Source organism: Olea europaea, chromosome 12, assembly GCF_002742605.1.
Source record: "Olea europaea var. sylvestris chromosome 12, O_europaea_v1, whole genome shotgun sequence".
NCBI classification, from domain to species: Eukaryota; Viridiplantae; Streptophyta; class Magnoliopsida; order Lamiales; family Oleaceae; genus Olea; species Olea europaea.
Window position 1 is genome coordinate 21,045,457 of NC_036248.1, and position 26,915 is coordinate 21,072,371.

The window sequence follows — 26,915 nt, forward strand, 5'->3', positions numbered from 1 at the left end:
GAGCGTCAAATTTAGAACATCAATTCACTCAATTGGTGATTAGGCAACTGAAAGCATTAAGCAAGAACAATACAAATCAATTCTGGAAAATTAAATGGAAATACTATAAAGAAATTAAATCATGTCTCAAATAGGTTATATCAAACCCTAGATTTAAAAGTTTAGTTCATGATTGAGAAGAGAAACACAATAAAATACAAATTAAATCGCATGGAGCTCAGTTTGCTATTTGATTTCTTCTCCAAATCTGGTGAATTTCCTCTCAATCGATGTTTCCATCCAAACCCCTTGAAATTAGGTCTTTGGAATGTATTTATAGTGTGTATGAGTTTTGGAAAAATTTGGGGATGAGTTGGGCCAAGAAAGAATAGTAAAAACCAAAAAAATTACTCCCGCAAGGTGGCACCCAGGCGCTAACTTTCTGTAAAAAATTATAGCAACATGGCGCCTAGGCGCTGAGGGATAGCGCTTGGGCGCTCGTGACCACTTAGGTTGCACTGCACAGCTTTTAGTATTTTTATCATAATTCTTTCTTTCGATATCTGATTGAGGTGATTTAAGATACGTTGAAAAGGTAATTCAAAGGGCTACAACTATGCTTCAGGTATTATTCTCCAATTTGATCATTTGCTATGTCGAAAATGGGTCTGAATGTGAGACTAAAAATCCGGTGCAAAACTTTTCGGTTGGAAAATGATTTATGATCATATCTTGACTAAATTTGATCCCTTTGACATCTTTCTTCATCTAATTGGCTTCCAGACTCTCGGATCTTCATTCCAAGTTTCGACACAACTTTTGATTATGTGCACCTTAGTCCTCGAACTTTGGATCTCTTACATTTTGGTCCTTTCATCCAATTTCACCAACTTTTGCCTATTTCTTTCGTTTGGCCTTTTTTATCCCTTGTTTCTCCACTCCATTCATCCTTCAAAATAGCATGAAAACCACATGTTAGCACCTCTAAAATACATGAGAATCAACTAAATAATAAGCTTAATGGCCTTGATATGAAGAGTGAAATATCACTCATCATGAAGCATATTATAATCAAGAACTATAACATCACACAAAACTCCAAAATAAAGAACTCACTCAACTATTTGAGCATTATCTTTTGACTAGATCTACATATGGTCATTGCTTCAACTAAAATGCCAATATTTTGGCAAGATATTTATGCATCTTTAGTGTGAACTCGAAGACCATTTATGACAAAACTAGAATATGATATGGACTGACATCTATAACCTCGTACAAGCCTAGGGATGTCAAACGGGTTGAGCGGCTCATCGGCTAGTGGGGGCTCGAGCTCATCAAATGACGAGCCTAAGCATGAGCCGAGTAGGGACGAGATCCAATGAGCAAAGCCTTGCTCAGATCATAGAGCTCATGAGGCCCATGATCCTAACGTTCATGACCCCACGAGCCGAGCTCATAAAAAATGTGAAGAAAATGTTTAAAAATTTTAAAAAAAAAATTTGAGCTCGTGGCTTGTGAACTCACGAGATCTTGGGCCAAGCCGAGCTCGTTGAGCACGAGCCGAGCTTGAGCTCTACTTGTTATTAACGAGCCACGAGCTGAGGTCGTGTGTTTAAGGGCAGAGTCGACTTGGCTCGACCCGTTGCCACCTCTATGCAAGCCACTTCAAAATTTTTGATACTTTGTTCGTTAATAGTTGAACTTTAATCTATTATTATCTTGAAAATTTTAGAAATAAAATAATAAATAACACAACTAGACATTTATTTTTTTATGTGTATTCCAACCTTATCATCTAACTAGGCAACAAAAACATCAATGTGTTTTTTATGCAATAAAGTCTCATTTTTTTTCCAGTCGTCTGTCAACACTCATGAGTTCATCCATATGGTTGAACTACTTAAAATTTATCGAACTCGATGTTTAACAAACATACTCTATGTATGGTTGAACTTTTGTATTGTTTAGTAACATGTAGCGATGAACAACTTTCAACATTTCATTAAATAGTACAATTGCCTTTCCTTTAGAAATTGTATGTCTTGCAACTAGGAAATCAGTCTCATGTTCTACATTGCATACAAGCTTAGAGCCTATTTCAGATGCTTGTGTTACGTATTTGCTACAAAACTTCGTATTTTCTTCAACCAAATATCGTTCAGCTACGTACCCTTTAGGCCGTTTACGGTTCATAATATACCCTTTCCAAACTTCCATATATTTCTCAACTGGGTACATCCAACGATATTGTATTGGTCCATATAGACAAACTTCTTTCCCAATACGGATTGTTAAATGAACCATTATATCAAAAAGGAAAACGGAAAATACCTTTCCTACATAAAGTTTCAGAAATGTCCCCTCTAGTTGATCAATCTTATTTCTATCTATAATTCCTAGACATATTTCCTTGAAAAATGAGCACAATTTAAAAATGGAGTTTCTTAATCCTTTAGGTAGAAGTCCTCTCAAGGCAACTGATAATAATTGTTGTATTAAAATGTGTCATTCATGAGACTTCAGCCCAACTATCTTGCATTTTTCCACTAATATGTAACTTTCAATATTAGATCCATAACCATCGGGTAATCTCAAGTTAGCAAGCCTTCTGTAAAAAAAATTGTTTTTCCTACTTTTGATAAGGTCCGAGGAGTAGCTTGTAGGTAGAATTTATTTCTCTGCTCTGAAGATGTAAATCATGGCTAATGTTCATTTCTTTCATGTCCTTATGAGTGTTAATGCTATTTTTAGATTTTCCTTTAACATCCAAAAATGTACTAATAATGTTATCACAAATATTCTTCTCTACATGAAACGCATCCAAATTATGATACACAAATAAAGTCTACAAATCAAACATCATTGGAGTCATGAAAAACTACACACAATTAGAACTATAATAAAAATGAAGGAAATATTACAACAATTATCTTCGAATATGGTAGATCGAAAAATATTGACTATTTCTTCCATGTTACATTAGGTTAAGCTGTATTCTTCTTCCTCTTTTGTTTCTCACTTTTCCCCCAATCATTTGCAATTTTATCAACTTCAATAGAATCATCTTCACCATTTTTTTTTTATCTTCGACCTAATACCATATTCAATATATCCATTAAACCAGCTTATTTTCATGTAAAATGGATGATCAAAGGCAAGAAATCTTCTATGTATCATGTACAAAAGCTTCCTAACATGTTTCAACCATAGTGAACCTGTACTTTTACGACAAATAGGGCATGTGATTTTTCCTTCGTCGAGCCACGCAGATATATTTCTATATGCAGGAATGTCATGTATTGTTCACGTCAAAATAGCTTTTAAGTTGAATGTAGACTTTATAACTGCATCATAAATATCAGCCACATCACTTCATACTAGCATTAAGTCATCTACAATGGTGCCAAATAAACATTTATGTCATTACCTGATTATTTCAATCTCGAGATCAATAAACTCAACATCAAACTTTCCTTTGACATGCGAATTGAGATATGCAAGTTATATATAGTTAAGATTACTGGCCAACAACTGTATTTAGAATTAAGATCTCTGAAAGGATTAAGTCCATCAATAGCAATACCTAATCTATATTTTGAGGATAGGATGCAAAATGTGGCCACCTTCAGTTATTCATTTCCCAACTCAAGGAATCAACCGAATGCCTAATCTTATCGCCAGAACTTTTATTACTTGACTGCCATCTAAGTTCTGTTGACATCTCATATATTCCAAACATCCTCTTAAGTCTTGGTATTATAGGAAAATAATGAAAGACTTTTGATGGGATATTTTTTTGAATTTTTTTAGCCCGTTGGCTAATTTTCCATTTTGAGCAACCTATTTTAGATATAATTTGGCATGCTCAAGCTCCTTTCTATATAGACAACAATCATTTAGGCAAGCATGTATCTTTTCATAACCAAGATCAAATATATTGACAATTTTTTTCATCTCATAAAATGAGTCTGGAAGGGTGTTATTCTCTGGCAGCATGTCTAGAACAAGATTTATAAGTTCATCCAAACCATTGTCTGATAAACCATGTGAAGCTCTATGCATAAACATAGCAATCGAAGGTGACATATTTGTAAATGCCCTGCAACCAAGATATAAAGGAGTTTCATCATTAAAAACTAAATTTCCAATCTCTTTGTCTCTTCTATCAAGACGGTTTTTAGGATCTACATCATTTTGTGCATAGAAATCCTTAAACATCCTACTTAGCTCAAGAATTTCTACGTCGACCAAATTTGATTCACTTGGTTTCTCTCCATGAAATACCTAAACAGTATATGTAGGATCCATACCTTTAATGACCAAATGTTTATAGACTGTATCATAATGATGATGCATTAGATTCCTACACTTAACACAAGGGCATGCTATCATTTCTGAATTACAATTTTCACCAACTTGTTCAACAAAATTCTGTGCTCCATCGCTATATTGTTTTGAAAATCTACAAGTAAATCTTTATGATCATTATATGTTAAATTGCTTTCATTTGGTAACTACATTCATAGGATCTAATTTCAAATGATAACCTTGATAAGTACAGCCACTCTTTGTCTATTATAAGCAAAGCTATTATCCAACACTGAACACTGCACTATTCAAATTTTTTTGAGTTGCCAGAAATTCTGTAGTGTCGCGTAATAAAAAGAGATGTAAATTGTTGTCATTTTCTATCATTTTATATAGCATTTTAGCCTATGAAGAATAGATCATTGAATGTGGTAGCAAAGGACGAGAAGCATAAAAATTTTTAAAGTAATACTAATATTCGCTACTAAGATTAGAATCAAAGATGATAAATTAAGCCCTCATATCATTTCTAAAGCAAATCACGTAGAAAGTGTTTGCGAGAAAATAAAGAATGAGCAAGGTAGGAGCAAAGTCGACTCTAAACATTGCAACTGAGGAATATACTTATGTATATCGAACATTGAAAAATTACATGCTTCATGCTTGTTTAATAAACTAGGTTAATTTTTCAATTTTGAACTTGTCAAATTTTAATTTGATCACATGTTTCATAAACTCATAACTTTTATCAAACTTTTTAAGTCATACGCGTCATCAACTTTTATTAAAATTCTTTAAATTGTTTTTTTAAGAATTTTCTCAAAAAACTCCTATCAACTTTTATTTATTGAAAAATCCATTTATTGGTAGTAATTTTAATTTATTTAAACTATTGCACATTATTTCCGAATCCTAATATAAAATCAATGGAACTCACTGTTCCTAATGTTGTTCATATATTCATGCTAAGATATTTGAAAATATTTCCAAGATGAGGATAAACCTACAACTAATTTCACATAATCACTCTGTGAGAAGATAACTTAACCCTTAATTAATTATACATAACCTTTCACGCACAGTGAGAAAGATTTAATTGGCTTTGATTAGCTTTGATTGAGTATAACCCTGGAAGTTTTAGTTGTAGCTCTTCTGTGTGTTTTGGAAACTGAAAAAAGGGAAAAATGATCCGTCTCTCTGCATTTTAGGTAACATTTGCATTCAATAACTGCTGGAAATTTTTTTGGGTGAATTAACACTACAAGATTTTTGCATTTGCAGTCCTTTGTAGTCTTATAATTGCATTATAAATACATTGCATGGTATTGCCTTTTTAATTCTCTTGCATTTTCTTTAAAAAAAAATATTACCATTTTTCTCTTTGCGAATTTATATCAAACAGCTGAAATATATTCAATGAGAGGACAATGAAGTATTCAGATGCTACTGAGTGCAGAGCAGGAGGCTCAACAAATTGTGAGTGTTGTTAAAAACGTGAAAATGAAAATATTGAGGCAAGCTAAGGAAAGTTGAGAGGGAAGTGGCGAACTACTGCACCCATTTGGAAGCTAAGTACCAAAAGAGTATTTCTGAGTCAAGTGGGAGCTCAAACTCAACAGTTAAACGACTTGACACAGAAACTAAAGAGAAGATTCAAAGCTTAAAGCACATTACAACCGTGAGAACATGATGCATGAAGGTTTGTGATCAATATGTTAATTAATGACTTGCTTGAAGTTCAAGGATTGCGAACTGTTGAAAAAATCATTCTTTGATTCAATATAAATTATTGATTTTTCTTTTTGTCATTTCCATTTTTGGTACTAGATCTAATCTTCTAGTACTAAATTTGAGCAATGGAATAAAAAAAATTGCATTATAACATCCAAAAATTGAAAAAATAGAACGAGCGATTACAACCTATTGGAGATGAAGATTTGAAAAATAGAACACATAACAATGGAATCCATGAGAAATAACAAAAATCTTATGTGAAAAATGAAAGAAAGAACAAAGTTACAAAAAAAATGTAAAAAAATAAAAAATAAAAAAATGATTGTATATAGCTCAGTCTTCCGATTAAGGCAAAAACTGGATGAGACTCACCACCTCTGGCAATGGGAGATCAATGGTAGGCATGGGTAACTAAGAAATGGTGACTAGCGTGAGCGATTTGTATAAGAAAATTGGAGAAGAATTAGAGATTTTGGCAACTGCTTCGATCTCATCTTCTCTCAATTAGGTCCTCTTCATTTGTTGTTTGTGGACGGGTAGGGTTGGAATGGGTTTTCCTTTTCAGCAACGTTTAGAAAATGTTGCAAAATAAATCATTTCAGTAATGTTAAGAAAACAATGCAAAAGAAGTGGATTCCGCAACACTATTACAAATGTTGCAAAATTTAGTTTCTACTACAATCAATAAATGTTGTAAAATTGGGTCGATACCTTAAAATTGGATTTTTTAAGCAACGTTGTTGTTTATAAAACATTGCAAAAGAATGAGTTTCAACAACATTCATGTAAACGTTGCAAAAGTTAGTTTCTACAACTTTTTTTGAACACTATCAAAAGTATGCATTTTTGCAACAGACAATAGCCATTGCAAAACAACTCAAAATGTCTAAACTTTTCTCAAAAACCAATAAACATTGCAAAAGGTAATATTAGCAACACCAATTTGTAAAATGTTGCCGAACCTCAATTATGTTAACCAATGACAACATTCACTTATGAAAATGTTGTCTTAGACCCTTTTAGCAACACTAAATTTAGTGAATGTTGCCTTTTGCGTGTTGCAAAAGCCAAGTTTTGGTGTAGTGTGTTGCGGAAGAATGGTTGAGTAGCCAGCTTCAAGTGGGAAATTCAGTATCACTTTGCTTACTCTAAGTTTAAATGCCACCCTTCCGTAAGCTTTCTTTGCTTCCACTGTCGTGTCAAATGTCCTGAGCCACACACAAGTCTCTTTCTGGTTAGGATCGCGAATCTCTACTACGAATTTTCCCCAAGGACGTTGCCTCATGCCTCAATAACGTCTCCTCTGATCCTCAAAAACTTGATTTTTCATCAATTAATGATCAACCTTTACTTTCACTGTACTGTGATTGTTTGTAGTTTTATTTTCCCACTCCAATTTTCTTTCACTCTCTTTTTGAGGACCTGTAGCAATTATTTCTAGTTTTATTTCTGATAATGCCACAAGATGCTTCATTTCTTCCAAAGATATAAGGTTGTTAGGGTTCTTGGGAAGGAGGTTTCATAGTAGCAAGAGCGGAGCCAGGAATTACTATTACGGTGGGCTAAAACTTTAAAAAATTTAATGTACGAATAAAATTTATATATAATAAGAAAAATTCATAATAAAAATTACCTATTGAAGTTGTACTCGGTGATGTCTTATAGCATAAAATTCATCTATAATAAAATCTAGATCTAAATTCATACTAAATTCTCGTTCAATGTTTAGTGTTAAACAATCAGCAAGAAAACCATCATCCGTTTTGTTATGAATTTCCATCTTCACATGTTTCATTGTTTAAAATGCTCGCTCTACAGTCGTCTTTGAAATAGGTAGTGTCAGTACTAAACAAATCAATTTAGTCAAAATGATGTAACTCTCCAACCTTCTACTTGCAACCAATTTCCGACATAAATAAGAAAATGTAGGTACTTGAAATCAAAGTTTAGAAATCACATCATTCTGATAGTGTTGCAACTCAACTTTCAAACAATAAATATCTCGTTGTTTAAAACCTTCAGGATAAAACTTCTCTGCAAGCTTGCATAAATTATCCATATTAAATGATTCAGAAGAATTTTTTGGATCCAAAGCCATATTGAGAGAAAGGAGTTCTATTGATGTCTCATTAAATCTTGTATCTAACTCCATCATCTGAAAGTCATTGGCTGCATTGAAAATATCACAGTGGTAATGATGTTCAATGGTAGGATACTCACGACCGTGAGAACGACCAACCATATACGAACCATCAAAGTCAGGTACATGTATATCATTTTTTAAGCAAAAACATTTCACCTCTTCAAGAAATTCTTTCCAGCCATTTTCTCTCAATGCTTGAAGGATAGTTTTTGTAGTACAGACAAATCTCATAGCAGTTAAGATGTTTTGAGTTTTCTTTTGAAGGGCCTGATAAAGCACATCCGCAATTGCTAATATTCTATGCATTAAATGCAAGATAAATACAAATTCAAATGTTGTTATGGTTTTGTATACACCACCAACGTCGAACCGAGATCTTGTACTTGGAGAATATTCACTAAGATACTCAAGCACCTTGCAAGTTACAGCATACACATCAATCAAACTCTTTACAGAGCTATAATGAGAAGACCAATGAGTATCTCCGGCTCGTTGCAAATTACGTATCTGATTAGCATTACTTCCTGACTCTCGTTATCCAATTTTCAAATGCTCAATTTCTTTTCTTTGGGCACTTTTCAACTCATTGATGTGCTTAGGAGATGATGTAATCATATTAATAACAGTGTCCAAATGAGAAAAAAATGAATTAATAACTGAGACATCCTTAACTGCAGAAACCAATGTGAGTTGTAAACGATGAGCAAAACAGTGGGCATAGTACGCATATGGACAATCTTTAAGAAATAATGCATGTAGTCCATTCCAAGAACAACGCATAGCATGTAGTCCATTCCAAGAACAAAGCATATTATTAGCACCATCATAACTTTGGCTTCTCATTTTTTGCACTTGAAGTTTGAAACGAACAAGAACATAAAAAATCTGATTCTTAAGATTTACTTCCTTGGTTAACCCTCTTCCAACTATCAAATCAAACAGTAACCAACGATGAAATATTAGGTGGACTACTATCATTGAGAAAAAGGAAGCACTAAAAAGAATATACCTTATGTGTTGAAGGCGAATATTCCAACCAAGGAAACTGATTGTACCAACGTTCTTGAAATCGACGTTTCTATTTTTCACATTCTTTGCTTTGATACTCCAAAAGTTTTGGTTGATAAGTCCAATGTTTAGATAGGCCCGTCTAATCTGATTGCGTTCATTAAATGGATGTTCACATATTTGCTTTCTTTTTCCAGGGTCCCATTAAATAGAATCAGATGGTTCAAAACTAAGATTGGAAGATGAAGACCGTTCAACTTTAAGGGATGAAATTGAAGGAATGGACACCGTAGGAATTGAGAATCCCGAGATTTGTTACTTTTTGAAAAGAAAGACAACAAGTTTCTTCCTTTCTTGGTAGAAGGTCGATCTTCTTTCATATTAAATCTAAAAGCATAAAAATCAAAATGCTTCAATATTCCATGAAGGCATAAATTAAAATTGATAAGACCATAACCATAAAACCAATTTACCGTTTGCTATGAAATGAGATTTTTTATCCAAAATCAGAGAACCAACCTTAAACCTTCTCAACTAGTTCAGTAGCCTTTGGACCTTGTTTTTATCAAAAAGCATAGTGCTTCAAAGAATCAAACTACTTCACATACAATTAAATTAAAAAATCCCAAAAAATTAAGAATTACTAATGCTTCTTAAGTAAATATTCATATTAACAATTGGCTTAAAAATGATAAGGATTTCCTACTGCCCAACAATTTACACACCCTTACCAACTGCAAACTAAATGCTATAGTATATACTATAAGATAAGAGAGAATTGATTCAATTGAAACAAATAAAAAGGGAGCAACAAATGCTTCCTAATTGAATCCTCAAACTATCAAATAGAAACTAGAAAGCTACAATTACAAATTCCATTATTCCAAGATCTCGAACAATTTTGAATATCATTTAGTGCCGAGACTTGAACTGGGACTTATATACTCTTATATACTCTGATATTAGGTATGCAAAGAACTCAATTTTTTTAAGGGGCAATCGTTTTGTTTCAACTAAAAACACCATCAAGTGAATGAGTGCCAACTGCTGTCTGCCAACAAAAAAAATTTCAGTTCCTGTTCCCACATAATTACAAGACAAACAAAAAACATAATAACTACCCAAAATACCAAGTATAATTTTTTATTCCAAGTTTCCAACGACCAAGTATAATTAATTGAAAACATTTATCATATACAATACAACAAACCAAGTAAAATTAATTGAAAACATATTGAAAGATTCTCATATTCTAAGAATCTAATTAGTAAATTACTTACCCTAAAACCTAACCCAAGTCGGCAACTAAGCGTGAGACGAAGAAACGGTGCAAGTCCGTCAATCACGGGCCTGCAGTGAGTCGGCAATCGACGGTTCCGTTTGGCTAGCGGCTACAGGTAGGGGCAAAGTGAAGATTTAGGGATTTTGATTTTTGAATTTTTGGAATTCTCTAAATTGGTTTTGCAAATGAACAGGAATGGAAAAAGTTAGGGGATTAATGGATTACATGGGTAATGACTAATGGGTATTATTGGGCCTAAAATTATATAGATAAGTGGGCTACAGATTAAAGAAGTTTTTTTTTAAGTGGGCTAGCCCGCTGAATTTATTTGTTGGTGGGCTAATATGGCTGAATGATTACAATTCAAACAAAAATAAAAATAAAAAATTTTGTTGCATATGGCCAGGAAGATAATGGGCTGCAGCCAAGTGCGGCCCACTACTGAATCTGCCCATACATAATAGGCTTCTAGGATGAAGAAACAAAGCATGTTGTGGCATTATCAGAAGATTTTTAAGAATGTAATTGGAATGCATAGGTATGAGTGCATGCAAATACATATTGGAGAGGTTTGATAGCTGGTGCATGTTATCGTAGGCACTCCAAATTAAAAACTATACTTTTTAAAATTAATGTAGTAGTGGAAGTAAGAGTCGATCCCACGAAGAGTGATTAATTTACTTTTTGGTGTTGGGCAAAATTTCTTCCAAAAGTTGTATTTTAGTCCCAAATTCAATTTTTGATTCTTTTAAGTCGTTTCTCTTGCAATTTCAACCCTTCAACTTCTAATTGTGTCCAATTGAATCCGCAATATCTTTAATCTTCATTCCATTGCTTGTCTTATCTAAGGATTATTTGCAACTTGGTCCCTGAACTTCCAGTTTCTTCCATTAAAGCACTTTTTTCACTCTTTTTTCTATTTTATGCCATGAGCATCCAAATGCAACCTAAATCACAATATAAGGGTACCTAGGACATTTAGGTGTTAATTAATCATAAAAGTGCAAGAATTAATGGATGTAAATCACAACATTTCATGTCTTATCAATAGCACTGTCTCTTTCTTAATTTTATTAAAAATGCTTTATGGTTCATACGTTGTGTCTTCCATTGAGAACCCATTTCCAAGCTAATTCCACACAATCATGCAAATTTTAGATTTTATTTTATGTTTTATAGGATTTTTATGATATGTTTGATAGTGACTTCTGTTTGAGCTCCATTCTTCATAAAAAAATAAAAAACAAAAAAAAAATTGACTTTTGTAATAGTATTTTTTTTGAAAGATGTGTAGGGTTTTATTGGAAGAAGTATATTTGAAAATGAGTTTGAAAATATTGAATTTTTAAATAATGTGGCTCAATTAGGGTACAATTAGCATTAGTGTAGATGATGAAACATTTCATATAATTTAATCATTAATACATAAACTATCAAAAGATTTAGATGATCAGTATAGACTAAAGTGGGTTGAAATGCCAAAACTAGACACGATCCAACAAACTAGCTGTATGGATACAAGGGAAAAAATCATAGTTAAGAGGTTAAGTATCATCTATTTCAAAAATAAGTACAAAGATTTCAATTTTCAAAAATTAGATACTTATTAAAATTTATTTATGATTTAATTAATTAGTTTAATATATATAAAAGTCACAAATCTATACAATTTGAATAAAAATTATCAATTTAGTTAGTTACATATTATTTTTTGGTTACAAATCAGATATATACCACAAATAGCTCTATTTGTCTCTGCCATTTTATGAGTCTCTTCCTTTTTCTATATGGCATCACCACTTTCTTTAGCAACATCCGCTAATTCTGAGTGTTTGTGATTGTTTCTGAACAAATGAAACAAAAGATATGGTAGAGCTTAGGCAGTTTTTGTATGGAGGCCTTCTTCGCCTTCCACCTAAGCTGCGCTATTATGTCACAATTTATTTATTGGTCGCAAAACACAAATATTATAAGTCACAACTTGTTAAACACTCACAAATTAGTAGATTACCGATCACGAATTAAAATTTTTTTTAGGGAACGCATTACCATTTTTGTCACAATTTATCATTTTTCGTTGGTCACATATTATTTATTGATCATAAATTAACTAATTTAATGAACCAAATAATTTGTGACACACTAACAACACTTGCAACCACCATCTCATCATTGCCTCCAACAATACCACTACCGCGCGTCGCCTCCACAACCACCACCTTCCGACAAAAACACCACCACCTCAAACCAATCAACACATCGCAGAAAAACACCATCACATCGTCGAGCCATATTCACAACCAGCCGATAGACCCATCGTCACCAACATCTCATGATCACCACTGCAACCACTACCACTACCATCATCGCCGATCGCCTCACCACAGCCAAAATATGGAAGTTGCTACCACCAATACCTCAACAACCAAAACCAATACCTCACTGCTACCACCACCATACATAACTGCCAGATCCACCACCATCATCACAATTGCGCAGAATCGCCACCACCACCCAAACACTACCAAAAAGACAAATCCAAAATTATGACACCAGCCACCATGGCCACACGCACAATTGCTTGGTTTAACAACCACTTCCACATTCATCTGCAACTCCAATCAACCACCACCCCTGCCTGCTAGAATCCACCATCTCATACAACACTACCATACTATAGTTTCCACCCCACCAACAAAACCCCAAACCCGCAACAATCACCAACATTTGTGGTGGTTTCTTTGATCAGCCGCTTTATTGGAGTTCTCAGTTACGCTCAAGGATGCAGCTTGTGATTGTCGCACGTCGCTACACAGCATTATAGCAGCGTTGTGTTGCTTCGAGTCATGCATGGTGACTAATAAAGGCCACTTTGCTTGACCACAACCCAGTGTTTTATCGCTGTTGACAAATAGAGAATGGAGGAGGGAGAGGAGAGCAAAGATGGTTGTGGCACATGGTGGTGATGATGGGTACTGTCTGCTTCTTGAAGCGGTGGCATGTAGCTACTTCGCTGACAAAGAGAGTGGAGAAGGTGAGGAGGGAGATGGGAAAGAAACGGTAAAGAGGATGAAATTTTTAGGTTTAAAATTGCTTGAGAGAAGGGAGAGAGTGTAAAGAAAGACTAGAGAGAGAAATTTAGGTTTGGGAATGAGGTGGAATGGATATCTATCTTAATTAATATAATTTTATAATATTAAAAGATGAATAAGTCTCTGATTTTGGGGGAAAAAAAATTCTTTACATCTATTTTCTGAATCGTGCGTTAGGTGTAATTTCAGCTAGACACAATGCAAAACAACTTTTATGAAAATTTATGAAAATAATTTTTAATTAAACCAAACAAGACTAAGCTTCTGTTTGACAATTATTATTTGAAAACATTTTTTTTGCATTCTCATTTTTAACTATATATCACACAATAAAATAGTTTGTACATAAAACAAAAAATTTTCCCCCTTCTAACCTAAAATTCTTTTAAAAATCATTATTCAAAACTTTATTTTTTTCAAATAATGATTGTCAAACAATGGCTAAATATTGAAAAGTGCAGAGTCAGAGTAGGCTAAATTTCAAATTGTAATTTACTAAAACAAATTTGAACTTGGATAATAGGGGAAAAAAATCATATTTAAATATGTAAAATTAAAATTGGGCTTGAGGCCGGGACAACCGACAAAGACAACCCCAACAATGGCATTAGCTACCCCTAAATATTGGAAGACCAAACCTCGAAAAATAACATTAACAATAAATTCCCGTTCTGTCCCCCCCCCCCCCCCCCCCCCCCCCCCCCCCCCCCCTCCTTCACTTTTGATTTCTAGCTTTCTAGGGTAAGGAGGGGAACTTCTCAACATGCAGGAGTATGTCGATAAGTCAATGGAAGGTGACTTATGTACAGCTGACGAGAGAGAGGGGCGATCTCCTTGATCTCCCCCCGGGGCCCTTTTTTTTTTTTTCGTTACAATAATCAAGTTTTATTAACAAATATGAAGAACTAATTTGTATCTCACAACATTCTTGACAAGACAAATTATGACACAAAAGATATACAATATCCCTCAACATTCATATTTTCGCTTTTAACAAAACAATTTTGCCCATTTGGATGTATTTTTGAGGCACTATTTTTATTTTAAAATTTGATTTTTAAAGTCACAAATTATGCTAAACATCTGATGTCTAGCAAAATCGAAGAGAGACTGAATTTTATTTGGAATGAACTGAGCTCAAATATATGAATCAATTTTTGTTTCTCAGTCTTAAATGATTTTTTAATATAGAAAGACGAAATTTTTTCCCACGTTTAGTTTTGGAGCAACTTCACTGAAACCCAGAAAATGATACGGAAAAGCATTTTTTATGATAATAAAATAAAGCATACAATCTTCATTATGAATCTAGCCCATTAGAAAGCAGAATTAGCCGGTTCATATACTTCTGATGCAATCTGATTATAATCTTCCTTCAACTTTTCTTGTTCCTCCTGGGAAATTTCCACCTTGGTGGGCTTGATTAGCACCAGAACACAGCAAGTTAGTCTCTTTGTGGCTCCTGCATTGGCAAGATCCTGAATCGAGCAGGTTGTCACGTTAAAAGCAATCAAACTTTTTCATCTCTAGTTCGTTATTAGAGCATGTATGTGCAGGCTTTAAAATGTAAAATTTACTTGATACGAAGAAATGGGTGCATAACTTAAAAAAAGTTACTTAATTTGAACTATCAAAATAAGTAACAAATTTACGCATATAAAGTTATTACTTTTGTTCAGAATGGGAATACACTTGCGCATTACTGCAATCTTCGTTACTAAATGAATATGGAGAGTTCCACATGTTTCAAACCTAAAAATGTCTGAATTTTCAGAAAGACTGAAATTAAAATGACTACCGCATAAGCAGAGTTCAAATCTAATAATTCTTTAATTTACTTTAATTTTATGCAATAATTCTAATAAACCTCCCACGCCAATTACAAAAGAGAGGGGGAGAGTTTAGTCCCGCTTGTATGTACATCCGCTGTCTTATTTGTAACAGACTCTAGTGTGAATATAATAATACATAGAGTTGCAGACGCTAGACATTAGCAAATGACGCAAGCTCAAATTCCAGGAACTGTCATTTATCAGTCTAGTTTTGGAAAGCAGCATAAAAATAGAAAAAATTCATGATTTCTGATTAAAATTTTTCTATAATTTTAAGATTCATTTAAAATTGAAAAATAGATATTGTTAAATATAGGAAACGGTTTCAAGATTCTAAATTAAGATCCATGAAAAAATGAATAGATCCTAAATTTGACCACAAAGAAATAACCGTCTATAGAATATTAACCAACCAACTTCCCTATAAATAATAATGTTGAGTTGGTACAAAAAACAAACAAAAGAAATACTTTGATCTTTCTAATCAACAATACCAAAAAATAAAATATGGAAAAGTTTATTCAAGTTTCAATCCTCTTTGTTGTAGCTATATGCTTCTTGTCCTTCCCTAGAGTCATCTACTCAGAAGACGTTCCCCAACCTCCTGTTTCTCAATTTCACATTCAGGGACAAGTTTATTGTGATACATGCCGTGCTGGATTCATTACTGAACTTAGCGAGTTCATTCCAGGTATATAATTATAAACTGTACAAAATGCTACTCATATTATACATTGTTTTTCCATGTTAATTAAAAAAGAAAAAGAAAAAGGCTACTCAAGTTGAAATTTTTATTTCCACAGTTGTAAATTTTCAAAAAAACCTAAATTTGTTGCTTCAATTGTTGCTAAACATCCTTATCTAACAGTTTATGAGATAGTTCGGAATGCTAGTAGAGATCTAGCATGTAGAATTGCAGTCACTTGTTTAAAATTATTTACGCACAAGCCTAAACACAGGAGAAGACATGTTAAGAACTAAATTTAACGATGGTTTAAACTTCATATCACATATCATTTCTCTTTCATTCTACAACATGGGCATGTAATAATAACGACACACACTTTATCTTAATACTCCAATGAAATGAGTGCTTGGTTAGAAGAATTCCTTTGTTTTGCATTCATTCATCTTCTTTGCGGTGGTGTATGCATAGTTGAGCAAATTGATTATAATAGATATAATCCATAATTTATACCTTAAATCTCGACTTGTAGGTGCTAGTGTACGCCTCCAATGCAAAGACAAGGAGAATGGAGACGTAACATTTACTGAGATAGGTTACACGAGAGCCGAAGGACTCTATAGCATGCTCGTGGAACGTGATCACAAGAATAAGTTCTGTGAAATCACACTAATTTCAAGTGGCAGAAAAGATTGTAATGAAATTCCTACTGAAGGATGGGCAAAACCATCATTGAAATTTATACTCAATACTGTAAATGGCACCACACGCACCGTAAATCCTCTTGGATTCTACAAGAAAGAAGCTCTTCCAAAATGTGCACAGGTCTATAATAAGCTGGGTATGTATCCCCCCAATATGTGAAGATAAAAAAGAAGACGTTAATTTTCTTCACTTTATTGTAGCTGAATAATTATGTTGCCTTTTTGTCAAGGCTTTTTATGGCCTAACTAGATTGCCTTGTAGTATAGAATAATTTTGCTTTGTAATTTCTGTAAGTTCCCAAGAATTACCTTGTGGAAAGACAATAAAGTTTGTCAATTATGAGATAAACAACAAATGTAATAAATTATGATTTTCATCTATTATTTGCTGTAGCCTACCATTTTTTTATTAGGAGGGAAAAACTACAGTTACTTCGACCATAACACTGCTTCTCCTTTATCAAGGCAATCAGCACCTTTTTATTTCCATACAGGATTCCCATTCCACATGATTTAATATGGTATTAACTGGAAATAGTTTACTTATGCTATTTCTGTCAATCGATGTAAAATTTACGTAGGTTCGAATATTTTTTTTCCAGAGTTATTATCACTATAATTTATGTTTCAGTTTATATTTTGTTTGTCGTGTTCTCTATGAGCAACTTCTAATTGCACCATGGCCCCTATTCGATTTAGATAAAATAAATAAGTAGATTTTATAAAAGTTGATGAAATTTATAGTTGAGAAGTTGTGGATCCCATGAAATGTGTGGTTAGAATTAATTGTTGACTTTGACTTTTTGATTGTGTGTTTTCTATATTGCTTATGAATGATTTATTTTTGTAGCGGGTTGAAAAATATATTGGTAGATGCATTCCGATGTTAAAAATAGTGGCATTTTAGCTTTAGTTTTGGTTATTGTGTGCAGCCATTTTGTATCTAATTTGAGGCATATTTTAATCCTTACCATTAATTTATTATCATTAATTTTATAATACTGAATTGTAGCATTATACATATTGAAGATGTAAAATGAAATGGATATACGAATGTGAAAATATATATTCTTTTCTTTGTTATTAACATATTTTTGTACGAAAACACACTTTGGACAATCGGCTTAACAAATTCCATAAAATACGAACCTACAAAAACCCAAGAAGAAAAAGATAAAAGGTACGAAGAAGAGGATGACCATCAAATATTGGAGACTATATTCAATGCTTTCTTCACCAATCTGTGTATAATAAGTGTTCTCCCTTTTTTCCATTTACGGTATGAAAATACAGTGATTACAAGTCATACGCATCGATTGTCTTCATGTACTGTAAAATGTGAAAATTTTGAGTGATTTGATTGCTTGGAGCTTGACATACTATGTAATATGTACATGTGCATTGCTCAAATTGAAAAGGGTTAGGATTTAATGTTTTTTTCATTGTTTTGTTTAGGGAAAAAATCAAAGTACTTCAGCATACGCCTTCATCATAATGTAATTTTATTTGGATAGATGGAAATTTTGTGTACGAGCATGGAAAAATAAGTTATCTAAACTATGTCAAACATGATTTCATCAATAGATTTCTTTAGTACAATGCTATGAAGATGTTGGGATATTCTAATAAAATCAGATATCTATACAAGATAAGAGAAGAAAAGATTGAGTGAAGCATCATACTGGTTGGTTAAAGATTTAGATTTCATGAATGTAGCAAAGTTGCTTAGTGATGATATGATGGCCGAATTATATTGCTTGTCTATAGTTGAGGTTTGGGAATTGCCATTAGATGAAATAGAACATAAGTAAGTTTATGTGGTTGACTGTGAGACTGGTGAGGAGTTGGTCAAGGATCAAAGTTTGAAGTACATGAACTAGTGAATGAGCAGTAACGATGATATGCTGCTGATATTCATGATAAATCATTATAAGGTATTGACTTGTACATAACTAATAAAGTAGATTACATGGACGCAGATGAGGAACAGATTATCTTTGTAGAAGATGATGGAAAATTGAGATGGATGTTGAAGATGCTACATTGAATAGAATAGAAATTGATCCCGGTAAAACTGATGTATTGAAGATGCAGAGCTTCAGAAAACAAAGGTTGATATAACTAGGGATGAACCAGTGGTTATGGTAAATTTTGATGGTGGTTTTGAAGAACACTTGTATGAGGTACAGGTCATTGAACCAAAGGTGCAAGTTGGCGAAAATGATGTGAAGTATTATGAAAATTAGGTGCAGCAAAGTGAAACTGCTGTGGAGAATATTGAACCACGTATTGAGGTATAGACCAATGAATCTAAGGTGCAACATTTGTACCAAAGGTGCATAATGGTGAATTTGAGGTGAAACATGGTGTAACAGATGTGTAGGTTTGTGGATCTGAGGTGCAGGATGTTGAATTTGAAGTGCAGCACTGTGAATCAAAACAGTTTAAGGCTAACTTCACCGCAGATATAGATAGTACTGAATGTGAAATTGAACCATATATTGAGGCTGACACTGATCATCCTGATGAGCAAGGAGACCATGTAGATGATATGTGAGTAAATTCCATAGATCCTAAGCAAGATGATAAATAAGAAGATATTTTGGAGAAATTCAGTGCTCAAAGTATAAGCATGAAGAAAATATTATGAGGGATGGAAATGATGAAAACATAGATTTCAGGTTGAGTGAATATTTTGATATTGGTATTAATAGTGTAAGAGTGAGCAGAGAAGTGAGACAGTTCTTCAAGAAGAAGCTGAAACAGATTATGAAAACTCAGATGAGCTTAGAAGGTTACCCTGTGATAAAGAGGTTGTGGGATGATCTATCAGAAGGATGAATAAGTATTGGTTTAACCCTGCAACTGACATGGATGATCCAAAGTTCAAGATAGGTAATGCATTTGTAATATATACATTGTTTTGTTGTTTGAAAATATATATGACAATATGCTAAGTTCATTGCTTACAGGGTTGAAATTTGATAATGTCAAGACTCTAAGGTTTGCAGTAGTTTAGTACTCAATAAAAAAATTCTAGGTAGCTCAAATATGTGAAAAATATAAGGACACGGTTGAAAGTTAGATGTTAAAATGACTGTCCCTAGGTGATATGCATACCAACGGCTAGACATGAGTTTTAGAATTAACACATTCTGAGATGAGTACACATGTACCATCGTGTGGCAAAATAAAAAGGTTAATGCAGGTTATCTGGCAAAAAAATACTTAAGAAAGTTTAGGTCTGATCTCAAAATATCAATGACCAGTTTGTGGAGACTGTGAAAGAAAATCGCATGTATGAGATTCCAAAGCATCAGTTCTACAGAATGTGAAGTATTGTGTGGGATTGTTGCTGAGCAGTACAAAATTTTATAGAACTATGGTAAGGATCCCTGTAGCACAGTGCAGATTGAAGGTTCAAGTCATACTTTTAAGACGTTGTACATATGTTTAAATGCTTGTAAGGAAGGGTTTAAGGCTGGCTGCAAGCCAATTATTAGGTTGGATTGTTGTTACAACAGTATGCACAAGTTGGGCATTTACTGGTAGTTATTGGCATTGATGTTGAGAACTACATATTTCCTATTGCATAGGCAATTGTAGATGCTAAGAACAAAATAAATTGATAATGGATCATAGAGTTGTAGGTTGATGACATAGGGATGTATAAACCTAGAGCTTGGACATTCATTTCTGATAAACAAAAGGGTTGTATATTCTATAAGTCAATTCTATGAAAGGACTGGGCACAAGTATTTTGCATCATCTCTATAGTAAATTTACCTTGGCACACAAAAGTTTGATCCTTAAGAACTTATTTTGGGCTATAGCAAGTGCAACAACAGTGCTAAAGTTGAGGAGTGCAATAAGTGAGTTGAAAGATGTTAATGAAGAAGCTTACAAGGGGTTCAATGAAAACCACCTTCCCAATGAAGCAGATTAAACTTTGAAGAGCATTCCAAGTGTGATATTCTTTTGAATAGCTTATGTGAGGCATCCAGTTCATCCATTGTTGTTGCCAAAGAAAAGCCCATCATCTCAATACTGGAGAAAATCGGACATCAGCAAATGATAAGAATGAATACAAAAAGGGAATTAACACAGAGGTAGGATTATGCATTTAGGCCAAGAGTTATAAAAATCATTGAGAAGACTAAGTTCAAGGCAAGGTACTTGGAAGGAAAATGATGTAGAAAATCATAAGTTTAAGAAAAAAGCCTAACTTTCTTTTCTCAGAAGACGAGATCGTTCAAATCATTGTGCAAGCATCCCATCAATGTTGTATCATAGTAGAACCCATACCACATTTTGCCCTCAACGCCAGGGCCCTCCTTAGCTTATTTCATCCTTGTAATAGGCTTCAACGGTTTCTAACGGCTTGCTCTCTAGGGGCTCGCCAAAGCTTATTTTAGTCTTGTGATAGGTTTCAAAGCTTTTAATAACTCACCCTCTATGCAAGGGCTTCTCCAAAGCTTATTTTAGCCATGTGATAGGCTTCAAGAGCTTTTAACGACTCGCCCTCTATGCGAGGACCTCATAAAAGCTTATTTCAGCTTTATATTCAATTATTTCTTAAATTCATGCATTATATGAAAAACTATGCTTGGTCTTGAAGGACTATTATGATACGGCACAAATGTGTCCCTCCATGAAATGATCCATAAACAAAAAATATGACACATAATGATCTATAAATAGAAAGTATGATACGTTGTTTAAACTTAGTAAATACATTATATGAATATCCGTATATAGACTTGAGAGATTATTGTTACATCTCGTCAACAAGGCTCTAATCAGAACCACGTGGCAAGACCTATTGCAAAAAAAAATATAGGTACGAACTCTACGTTATTGTGTTGACATGACAATTATAGCCCAACCGATCAGTAGATGAACCCCCATATAATGAAACCAAATCCATTAATCACAACCGATCTGCAATGGTTGAGGCAAGCCTATAGAGGTACCTTAGGAAAGGATCGTCATGAAAGATTTCGTTACAAGTGGGTGATTTGATGTCTCACTGAAAAGGCTGCTCCACTCAATCAATAAAGTCGTGTAAAGTCTTACACCTTCACCATACTCATTGCAGCCTAGCCTGTGAATGATTGATTGTTATCTATGATAAGAGATTCCAACCGTGTGGATGAAGCCATGTGTATCTTCATCCAACAGCTCACCTTTATCATCTTCTATTATAAAAGCTCACAAGTACTCCTGTTCAAAGGTAATACAAATTTACATTATAAACTATGTAACCCTATTCTATTTATATTTGTCCTCTATATCTTTCCAATTCTAAATCTCTTTTTCTTTGATATATTTGATTATTAAGATCGTCCCACATCTAAACATATATTTCACTAGTACTGACCTAAGTTGGAGTGCCTGTGGTCACCTCTCCTACCATCGAAGTCTAGCTATATGCTCTATCAGTTATCCAAGTATGTAGAACCAAAGCTTACGTGGAAGCAGAATAAGCTACGATTTGTTAGCCACGTCACCTCTACAAAAAGTGAGGTCAACAACTTCCACAATGTTCTCTCCCTCCACAATGGGTACGTTCAATATCCATGGTTTTAGAATTAAAAAAGGTCGAATGAAATCCTTTAATTCAAGGTAAATTGGAATTGATATAGGGACAGTTGAAAGAATCAAAAGCACAGTAGCATAAAATTGGAAAATAAATGACCATGACCTCCTGTAACGTTAAATGCCAATAGATAGTGTGTGATGACAACAACAAGAATGTTAATTACACCGATGTATTTAATATCATCATTTTGTTCCCAAAAGGTGGACAAATGAGGGATTTCATAGAGGAAAACAATGTACCTACCCAAATTCAGGTACAATTATTATTATAGTTCACACTTCACAGTAGAAAATTGAACCTACAATTAGATAACTTACTTACAGCCCAATAAGGAAGGGGTTGGATGCGAAGGCTAACGATGAGCTATTGAACGTCGTAACCAATAAACACTTCAATTGGCCCAATGAGGAGAATGACAGAGGTGGGGAGACGGTTAGAGTAATTAGATAAAGTGTAATTGGTGTCGAAGATATCTTGAACCCACTATTTTGGAGAAACCCAACCATTTTTTTTTGGGGGGGGGGGGGGGGGGGGGGGCGGAGAATTTTATATCATCATTTTCTTCCAAAAAGGTGGACAAAGGTGCGATTTCACAGAGGAAAACAATGTATCTACCCAAATTCAGATACAACTATAATTATAGTTCACATTTCACAATAGAAAATAGAACTTACAATTCGATAAATTGCATACAGCCTAATAAGGAAGGGGTTGGATGCAAAGGCTAAGGATGAGCTATTGAACATCATAACCAATAAACACTTCAATTGAGCCGATAAGGAGAATGAGGAAGGTGGGTAGAGGATTGGAGTAATTAGATAAAGTGTTATTGGTGTCGAAGATAGATTGAATCCTCACTATTTTAGAGAAAACCCAACTATTCTTCAGCGGGGGAGTCGCTGAAAGCATGCCCATCAACAACAAACAATTGAAGAAAGTTGGTGAGAATTTAAAGAGACAAAATTTTGATCCATGAAAATGAAAAATATGATTGGAAAAACCATTATTCAATGAAGCACAGGATTTAATACATAATGGAGTTAAAAATTTGTGCAAGAGCGGAATGAGAAGAGGATTTGCAGCCATTTTTAATGAGAGAATAGAAAGTGACGGTAGTGGTGAGAGAAATAAAGCTTTTATAGGGAAATTAAGAAATAAAAATGATGGCTATTAATGACATTGGAAATTTAAAAAGTGCACATCATTTTGAGAGAAGACATGGTGTTTATTAGGATTTAAGCTTTGTTGCCAAATGTAAATATAAACTAGTAGTAAGCACGTGCATTGCACATTTTATGTATCCGATGAATTATATGGGGAATATTTTTAAACTACTAATACGTTTTTGAGAGTGGTTGAGTTAATGATATTGTTAAAGGAAAAATTAAAATTATTAAAAAGAATAAAAATGAATAAAACATTTTATGAAATTATGTATATATGTGAAAGGTCGAATAAACTAAAATGTAACATTTTTATTATAATAATACTTTTTTATTCAAAATATTTTTTGTCAACATCCTACAATTTTTCTTTTTTCCTTTTACTAAATTTTTAGTTATTTGTGTTGAAACTCTACGAGAAAGTGTAACATATAATTGTCTGTGAGAAAATAAATGTTTAAGAAGGTATATTCCAATAGTAAGCATTGTTTATCCTTGAGCTTTGTTAATGGTCATTGTAAAGTATAGATGTATTGAAAATTTTTCCTCTTCAATTTGAATGGATATCTTTCATCATTTGCTTGAACCAAACTAGATGTTGTCAAACTGTTATTTCTATATGAAACATGTCGATTGAAATCTTGGTAAATCATTCTTGTTCCATTGCAAAGATCGTTTGATGGGTCTAGACTCCTTGGTGGACAATTTATGTTTCATATTAACTCATGCGATGGGATACCATTTGGCAACAAAATGTTTCGAAACTCTTCTCGGTAAAATTAATTTGTATCATCGGTTGCTTCTTCAAAGCTTACAAATTCTTCACTTTCTCCATGAAATACCCAATCAGTTTGTCATTGAGGTGGTCAAGAAACTAAATTTTGGTAGAAAGAATTCTATGTTATGTCATATAATCGAAAGAACAGTAGTAACTCCAAAAGTTTAGCATCATCACTTACTATAACTATCTCATTTGGTAAATTGATGGAGTCATCCCTATTTCAATTTGGATCATGTATTTTGTAAATCAATTGTTATTTTGAGCACACATGTTTTAATTTAGTAGCAGATTTTTATTTTTTTCCTGAAGATGCGATCTAGCCAAACTTTGGCTTATTGTTTATTTTCTTGTTGCTTTTGAGATGATAGGTAGTAGTTGGCCAAAATTTCTTCTGATTACATAAATATTTCCACGAACTGGTTCTAAATTGTCCTAGATATCTCATAATGTTCTGTCAACAATTTCTATTGTATTTTTATTTTTTGCCATCAATGCTTCATCTCATATTATAAGTCTTGCATGTCGATCAATTATGTTGTAGCACTCTGCTTTCATATATTACACATTTTTTATTCATTAGTTTGGAGTGGAATATTGAATATTGAATGGACGGTTATGCCTCCTAGTATTATTGATGCTATTACATGTGAAGTTGTTGTCATAGGTGCAATTATCTTATAAGTGCTACATCCTTAAATGGTGAATATATGTATTTTATCAACTATTAGTAAGAACTCAAAAGAGGTAAGTCATTTTACATAGTTCGATAATAATTGAAAGTAATATCTTTTTCATTCACCAGGACTTGTCACCCCAATGCGGGAGATTTCATTCCTTTTTTTTTCGTTGTCCACTTTCGACATTTTATGTCCCACACATAACATTTGAGAAATTGTGCATTATTTACTCAATATCATAGAAAAAAAAAAAAACAAATCAAAATATGTAAAATTCATGTTGTTGAGTAAAAAAAAAATGAATATTATTAATCCCATGTGTAATATGCACAAATCTAAGTTATTAGAATTATTCTATAGCTAAAATAAAGTAATTTGAAAATGAAAAATTCGTCCTGAAGTGGATAACCAAGATGCAAGTGTATTTCAGCTAGAATAGCAAGGCTCCGCAGATTTCGTAGAATATAAATCCAAAGCTAATAATCCCATATAATAGTTTTTTGCGCACCAATGGCAACTTCGTTACCAAAAATTAAAAAAAAAAAAAATCATTGATAGGCCTTGTGCCTTTATAAAAAAATATTTCATGTTTATACTCAAGAATTGAGAGTACAGAGCTTTCACATAATTTTTCTCACTTATTTACTTGCTTGGTTTAAAATTCTCATAAAAAAGTATCATTTCAAAAAAATTAAAATTCACATTCCAAATTTTCAATCTTTATAAATATATGGAGGTACAACTTTTATTATTCATTCCATAAAATCCAATCTAACTTGTAAAGAAAATGGTAAAAAATAAATAGTTTCACAAATATGATCTTGATGGCTATATATTCTAGTTCAAAACTTGTAAATGTGTTATACTATTTTCCACGTTTATAGGAAAAAAAATTGAAATTTAAAAAAGTAATCAAATCAATAAGTTCCAAATGATAAGTAATAATCGTATATTATGATCTAATGGTGGCTATTATAATACAACTTAAAATATAACCTAATGCACGAATTATTAAAAATATTTATATTATGAAAAATGAAATTTTCTCTAATTATGTATTTGATTAATAAAAGATTTAAATATTGTAATTATGATTTAAAACCTTAACCATTCATTTAACACATGTAATAAAAAAAGTTTCAAAAATTAATAACAGTATTCAAATCAATAAGTTTCAAATGTTAGCTAATAATAGTATATTAACATTTTAAGGATGAATACTATAAGGTAATTAAAATATTAACTCATTACATGAATTAGTGTTATTAATGTAAATTATGAGAATCGAATAAGAGGTAAGGGTGTGTTGCGCATATAGCTGAATATATAAGAGTAAAATTGATATTTGAAAATTTCTTCTTAAAACAACAACTTATTACTCGAATTACTATTGTTAATGTAAATTATGAGAAAGGGTACATTGGGCATATAGCTAAATATATATAAGGGTAAATTTGTATTCAAAAGTTTCTCCTCGTATCCTCCTTTTTATAGATTGTAAATTAAATATTTAATTATCTTAAAATAAGTTTTAATTTAAATGGAAGTACGAAAATTAAATTTTTAAAAGAAATTGTCATTGCCTCCGATAAAAATAAAATAATAGTAGTCTAATACACAAAATCGATAAATCTCAATCAAATCTCACACAACACTGAATTAAGGGAGTAAAAACAAAAGAAATCACTAATCTCTCCTCTCCCTCAAAAATACTATCAAACATAACTAAAACACGACCTATGCATACCCTAAATGGACAAGATTTTGAAGTTTAATTAATGGATAATTATATGTGTACCCCTTATGGTGTGTAGGTGTACACATAGCACTTCCCTTAATTAATAGTTAAGAGGCATGGAGGGTACATATTTATTTATATAATTTTAATCTTCAACAATTCTCTCCAGCCTTCTTGAGGATGT

The 26,915-nt window shown here is 32.9% G+C and overlaps 2 protein-coding genes across 2 annotated transcripts; one reads left to right on the plus strand and one right to left on the minus strand.

The window, feature by feature from the left end:
• Positions 1–7,963: 7,963 nt before the first annotated feature.
• Positions 7,964–13,066, minus strand: LOC111406754. Its single transcript, XM_023036132.1, has 4 exons — positions 12,875–13,066; positions 9,495–9,585; positions 8,825–9,093; positions 7,964–8,674 (listed from the first exon to the last, which is right to left on the minus strand). The coding sequence occupies exons 1-4, from the start codon at positions 13,064–13,066 to the stop codon at positions 7,964–7,966; spliced, it is 1,263 nt and encodes a 420-aa protein (XP_022891900.1).
• A 2,747-nt stretch (positions 13,067–15,813) lies between these two features.
• LOC111407022 (major pollen allergen Ole e 1-like) lies at positions 15,814–17,154 on the plus strand. The gene is made up of 2 exons (XM_023036360.1): positions 15,814–16,072; positions 16,599–17,154. The coding sequence occupies exons 1-2, from the start codon at positions 15,889–15,891 to the stop codon at positions 16,928–16,930; spliced, it is 516 nt and encodes a 171-aa protein (XP_022892128.1). The 5' UTR covers positions 15,814–15,888; the 3' UTR covers positions 16,931–17,154.
• The last annotated feature ends 9,761 nt before the right edge of the window (positions 17,155–26,915 follow it).

Bases quoted from the DNA above. Each gene is read 5' to 3' on its own strand.
- LOC111406754 (XM_023036132.1), bottom strand. From the start codon at position 13,066: ATGAATGTGGAAGTGGTTGTTAAACCAAGCAATTGTGCGTGTGGCCAT. The intron at 9,586-12,874 runs GTATTGGTGGTA...GGAATATTGAAG, and splicing joins TATTGGTTTTGGTTGTTGAG to CATTTTGATTTTTATGCTTT. The intron at 9,094-9,494 runs GTAACAAATCTC...TTGATTTGATAG, and splicing joins GTTGTCTTTCTTTTCAAAAA to TTGGAAGAGGGTTAACCAAG.
- LOC111407022 (XM_023036360.1), top strand. From the start codon at position 15,889: ATGGAAAAGTTTATTCAAGTTTCAATCCTCTTTGTTGTAGCTATATGC. The intron at 16,073-16,598 runs GTATATAATTAT...CTCGACTTGTAG, and splicing joins ACTTAGCGAGTTCATTCCAG to GTGCTAGTGTACGCCTCCAA.